The sequence below is a fragment of the Gavialis gangeticus genome, unplaced genomic scaffold (assembly GCF_001723915.1).
Source record: "Gavialis gangeticus isolate Ggan-Ray unplaced genomic scaffold, GavGan_comp1, whole genome shotgun sequence".
In the NCBI taxonomy this organism is placed as follows: Eukaryota; Metazoa; Chordata; order Crocodylia; family Gavialidae; genus Gavialis; species Gavialis gangeticus.
In genome coordinates, this window is record NW_017729031.1 from 103,445,125 (window position 1) to 103,451,335 (window position 6,211).

Sequence of the window (6,211 nt, forward strand, 5' to 3'; positions counted from 1 at the left end):
GAGGGAAGGTTTAAGTTGGACATCAGGAGGCGCTACTTCACGGTCAGGGCGGCTAGAGTCTGGAACCAGCTTCCAAGTGAGGTGTTGCAGGCTCCCACCCTGGGGGTTTTTAAGAGGAGGTTGGATGACCACCTTACTGGGGTCATTTGACCCCAGTGCTCTTCCTGCCATGGCAGGGGGTTGGACTAGATGATCTGCTCAGGTCCCTTCCGACCCTAGAAACTATGAAACTATGAAACTATATTTGTATCTCCATTTTCAAAGAAAATATATGGTCTCCAATACAACCACTAAAGTATTTGGTTCAGTACAAATAATAAGGTTTAATTATTATGCTAGGTGAAATGTATGTAGAATACACATGGTCAGACTAAAGGAGTGAATGGTTCTTTCTGTTCTTAGTATATAATCTGCCTTACTTACTGATTTTATTTGCTTCCCTCCACAAAAAGTTGATAAACCCTCCTATAATTGACAATGCTCTCAACAAAGTTACTCTCCAAACTCACATGAATGTCATAAAGGAAGGGAATAAGCAAACATGGTAATGCGTCTTCTTGACGATATGATGGTTTCTACAAAACTTGCAGAATAAGAATGATGCAATGAAGAGCCACAAGAAGTCTTGTTTGTGTAACAGCTGTGCCGAAAAGAAAGATGAAACAAAACAGCTAATACTGGATTAATACCCCTAGATAATAAAAGGTTTTATGTAAGATGTTGGAAACCTGGAAACCATCTGTGGCAGAAATCTGGAGCAGGCTTCAATCAACTAGGTAAGTCCTCAACACTACATAGATGTTCAGTACACTTGCTTGTATGCTTTCGTTAAAGAAGAATTATGTAAGGAAGTTAACTAATTCCTATGAGTACCCATCAAAATACTATCTAGGTTGGAGTCAAGGCTTTTGAAAAACTGGTGGTTACAGGGATGGATGATTTTCATTCTTATGAATCTAATCACTTACTCTGTGAAGCCAAAACATTTTTAAGTCATGTTAGAGATTAAAATAAATAGTAGAGTTAGGTAAAATTAGATATTCAATTTCTACATTCAGATAGATCACTGAAGGCAACATAAGTCTGTTTTTCCAACATACCATAAAAAGGATTCTGGGTCTTGCGATTCATATTTCTATTCTATGTCACTACTACGCAGACACTGCTCTTGGATTTAGCACATAAAAACAGGTCTGGAAACTTTATGAGGAGTTATTTCTCAAGTGCTTTCCCATAAACTATAGAAGTTATATCGACTTTTAAAGTATCATATTTACTTGCATATGAGACTGCCCCCCCTCCCGCATTTATCATGAAGGAAAAAGTTTTGTCTTACATTTGCTTACAAAGAAACCTCATTACATTGTCTATCATTAAACTGCTGCCAAAAGCAGGCTGTGCCCAGTAATGGAAACCAACTATGAAGTTGATTAAATGTAGCCAACAATGAGCATGACCATAAAAACCACATGGTCCATATTGGGCAAACATATTGATAGGCATATTGATAAGAACCTACCACGAGGGTAGGTTGGTGCAGCCAACCTGAATAACACACATGGTACCCCATTGAGTACACTTCCCCTCAGTGCCGACATTTTTTTCATGTCATAGTGAGCCACTACACTGAATACATTTCAACTTCCACAGCTGAACTATACCCTTCCTTCCCCTTTCCAATTATTCCCATTTCTTCACTAGCCTCAAGTGTCTGGTAAACATCACCAAACAGGGCCTCAGACAGCTCATCCAGAATCCCTCCATCACTCCCTTGCTCAGCCTGTCACAGTGTGATCAGTGTGGCCCTGCCCCCCATGAGGTGGAGCCAGACCAGGTTGCCCTGTGCCTCATTTGCATATAAGTTTTTGGAGGATCCCAGAACTCATGATAAGAACACCTGGTTCCAGTCAGAAGTGAGGGGCTAACTAGCACATACAGCATGAATCCTTTTCAGGGTGGGGGGGCTATCTTGAGTAGACACACAGAGCAGTACTGAGCTATGGGGTCACCATGGCTAGAACACTGCTGACTACTGCAGCCCAGCCCAATGAACTACAATAGATGGTAAATCATGAACCTCTTGACCTTGGACTAATTTAATGCATAGTTTGTATTATATATAAATAGGTACAGAAAAGTGCTGCTTAAAAGTGTGCTTAAGGAGTATTTGTGCTAAAATTTACAGCCGTTTCAAAAAAGATAAAATGTAGGGCTGTGTGAAGCTTTCGTCGGTGATTCAATTCAGCAGGCATTTGGCCCAAGTTTCAGAGGCCAAGACTGAATCAAAATCAGAACCCTCCAAATTGATTCGGACAGATTTGACGATTTGGACATAGAAGCAGCTTTAAATGTTTTTTCTACACACCTCAAAGTACCAGCCAGATCATGAATGCTGAGATGCTGGGGCAGATGTAGCATCCCATGAAAGCATGAGGGGGGTCCCCGCGCGCTTGGCAGTGGGCCCCGAAGTAGACCAGAAGCACTTCTGGTCTGCTTCTGGGTCCGCTGGGAAGCGTGCGGGGGCCCCCCCAGCTCGGCAACTGGTGCCTTCTGGGTCGGGGGGGTGGGAACCAGAGTTCCCCATGGCCTATCGCCAAGCTGGGGGGGTGGAGGGGGGCTCTCCTGTGTCCTTGGCGGCAGAACCGGAAGTGGACCAGAAGTACTTCCAGTCCACTTCCAGGTTCACCACTGAGCACGTGGGGGGGTCCCCCTGCACTCCTGTGGGATGCTCCATCTGCCCCACTATCACAGTGTTCACAAGGTACACAGAAAAAAATTGAAAGCTGTGTCTATATCCAAATCACTGATTCTCCAAATTGGCACCAAATCTTCAGATCTGGATTCAGCCGAATCGAATCACGACAATGAATCAAATCAACCAGTCAAATAATTGTCCCCAATTTGGGCGAAATCCAAATCGAATATGGCCTGTTTCGCACACCCCTAGTAAAATGTATCAACTGTGGATTGTTATCCAAAACAGTACCATTAACATGCCTACATTAAACTGAAATATATGAACCACTGTTTCAGTTTTACTGTACGATGGCCTAACATGATCTCAGTGGCAACCTCACATGCTCTCACAACAATGTACAATTCAATGGAAAACATTTAGAGACAATAAACTTCATTAGATGCCTACTTTAAATGCATACAATGGACTATTTTCTTGCAATTGCTAATTCAGTGAGATACAACTAATCTGGAATGAAATGCTCCAAAGCCCTCACTACCACTCGCCATATAATTACTTTCAAAATGTATAGGTTTTTTTAGCATTAGTTAAAATATTTAGTATTATAAAAGGAATCTAACATTTTGAACTGATAATCATTAGAGGCAGCAAGTCAAATCTAAGTGCAAAGAAACAGCTTCCATCTAATAAACAGGAATCCCTCTTCCCTCTCATTTATATTTGTACAAAGTAGTTTGCAGCCTATGGATCATTCTTTCATTATCAGTGCTAGTAGTGGCAAAAAGGCTATTTCTTTAATATGGGAAGTTTCCTTAAATGGACAATAAAAACTAGAATTTTTAGTTTTTATTTTCTTTTCAAGCATACTTTAATACTTTCAGGATTTTAGATTTTATGTATACAATATATTGAAATTAAGAACTGTACTACGCATTATAAACTGCAAATAATTTATCTGTCAATTCACCCAATTGAAGCTTGTCTGTCCAAATTACTAGGCAACATGTCTGGTATTTCTATGCAGATAGATGACCCCTCCACTCAGGAATTCCCAGATGGAGACCCATGGTTTTGGGAATTCCCGTGAGACGTGTACTCAAGTGGCCCACACAGACTTTCAGTTCTCTTGTAGAGCGCATTGATTTTTTATGAAAATCAAAAGAAAGAAGCTCCTTGTGTGTTCATCCCAAAACATTAAAATTTAGAAACAGTATTAATGGCATAAAGTTGAACACTGTATTTAATTACATCTCTCTCCTTTACCAAAAACCATCTGAGTTTGACAGAAACTTTGACTGAAAGGGTCATTTTAAACCAAGTATCAAAAACTTACAAGACTACTTCAACTCCTTTTGCTGTACTTAGTGCTGTTGCAATACGACTGAATGAAAAACAGTAACTGTAGCACCCTGAAGTGGATGTGCTCAATTTGAAAACAAACCAAACTGCTACATCACCTTTGCTCACGAAGTACATGCTGTTATTTGATGTACACAGAAAAGTAAATATAATATTGGAATTTAAACTCCCCTGGTTACTGACATGCATGCTTTTCATATACCTTATCTTTGTCTTCCACAACATCTGCCAGCACATCATCAGGGTCCAGGATCCCTCCATCTGTATACTCCAGGTGGTGAATATTCACCCAGTAAGCAGGGTCCTAGGGAGAGGGGAAAAACAGACACTGTCAAGCTTTTTTAAAAATTGATAGTTTGATCAAAACAAATATTCCATTAGACTAGTCTATATTTTACTTCCCTCTTCTCTACTAAAGGGAAGAACAAAAGAGAATCTACGTTTGATCAAATTTTTCACCTGGAAATAGTTTAATAATATTGGTAGGGGTTTCTTCAGGAAAAAAAAAATCATACTCTTTCTACCAATAATATATTAAGCAACATGATCCTAAGCATTGCTCTGTCATACACTTTAATTCTTTGTTTACCCAATATAAACAAGGCCAGATTATAGTTATATATATAAAAAAGTAGATAAATCAAGCTGCTTCACTTCATTTTAAAAAGAGGATTTACTGTCTTACAAACTTATGAGGTTTTTTGTTTTTGTTTTTTAAATTATGTCCCTCCCCCAGGAGTATTTCCTGCATATGAAAGTAATATCCATCTCCCAAAAAGAGAGTTGATCCATGGATCTCTAGAGGCAAACTGCACAAAATAGTTTTCCCAACCAAGGAGCTTGAGTTATCTATGCAACTCAACAAGATACAATAGGAAACAAGTTTCAGACCTCTAAAGATAATGCAGTCCTCAAATCCTTAAACATAACTACTCCCTTTCAATAGAAGACTTAACCCTTCTTCCCCCACAGCAAAAGGACAACTCCAGTCCACTTTATATCAAGAAAGGCCATAAACATACAACTGTGACAGAACACTGAATCAGCAGTTAGTGATCAATAATGTTGGCAAATATTATGCTGACTTGCTCATCCTTTGTGTAGCAAGCTAAAAAAAATGTAAAATGACAACATGCTTAAACTACATAAGAGGTGTAGATGAAAAGAGAAGTGTTAATGCCTTTGAATTAAAGCAAAAAACAAAGAATGCCATTATATTCTTAATTCATGCCAGTCTACATGAAAAAAAGAGTTCAGATATTCAGTACAGGGGACAATTCTAAAAGTTGAAAGGAAGGTTAAAGGAAATACCATTACTGATAGATGAAATCAGCACTCATAGAAATTCCCTGACTACAATGGGCTGAGGAGCAACAGCACAGAGCTGAGGACAGAAAGTTAAACTGTGACTTTCCCTGCACTCTTGCATCATGTTGCATGGTTATAATGTCAGACTTCCAACTTAAACTGCTCACTGATTCAGAGAGAGAGAGCACACAAACATGAAATGATGTTGGAATATAGGCCCTGTGTTCCTAGTCTCAATCACCCTCTTCTAGTCTTGCCTCCCACATTTTCTGCTCCCTTTAACAGCCTTTCCTTCTCACCTTATCCCTTTACCTTAACACTTAAGACAAAACTAGAAAAAAACAAAACAAAAGAAGTTAAATCAACATAATACTTGACAGCTGTGCTGCATCCTTTTCCTCCACTCCTCACCTATGTCTGTAGACCACTAGGTCCTTGAACACAGGCTCCAGCCCCTACCCCAAATTGCGGCGATAGCTGCAACTGTTGCCTGCCCCCCATGCCTACCACCTCTGCACCCTATCTTCCCTCTACTACAAAGCCTCTGTTCCTCTACCTGCCCCTGTTCCTCCCCTTCTTACCTTTGCTTCATGCCAGTAGGCTTTGTGCATGGCTGCAGCTGTGCTCAGTGCTCCAGGCTAAAACAGGAATGGAGCCTGCCAACATGAAGCAAAGGCTAGGGGTAAGTGGAAGACAGCAGAGGCGGGAGGAGGCAGGGGAACCCAAAGGCTGGGGGGGCAGTGATGGTAGAAGACAGGCACAACCAAGGGGCAGGCTGCTTGACTTCCCTGTACCACCTGCCACCCCAATGCCTGCACTCCTGCAGTGGTGGTGGGGGGGGGGAGA

The 6,211-nt window shown here is 40.7% G+C and overlaps 1 protein-coding gene across 1 annotated transcript in view; it reads right to left on the bottom strand.

Moving 5' to 3' along the window:
* The window catches only part of PARD3B (par-3 family cell polarity regulator beta), a 999,825-nt gene that overhangs the window by 902,689 nt on the left and 90,925 nt on the right, over positions 1 to 6,211 (bottom strand). Inside the window, exon 3 of the mRNA XM_019523483.1 lies at positions 4,260 to 4,361. Coding sequence (XP_019379028.1) covers positions 4,260 to 4,361 — 102 coding nt within the window. The remainder of the gene's footprint in view (positions 1 to 4,259; positions 4,362 to 6,211) is intronic.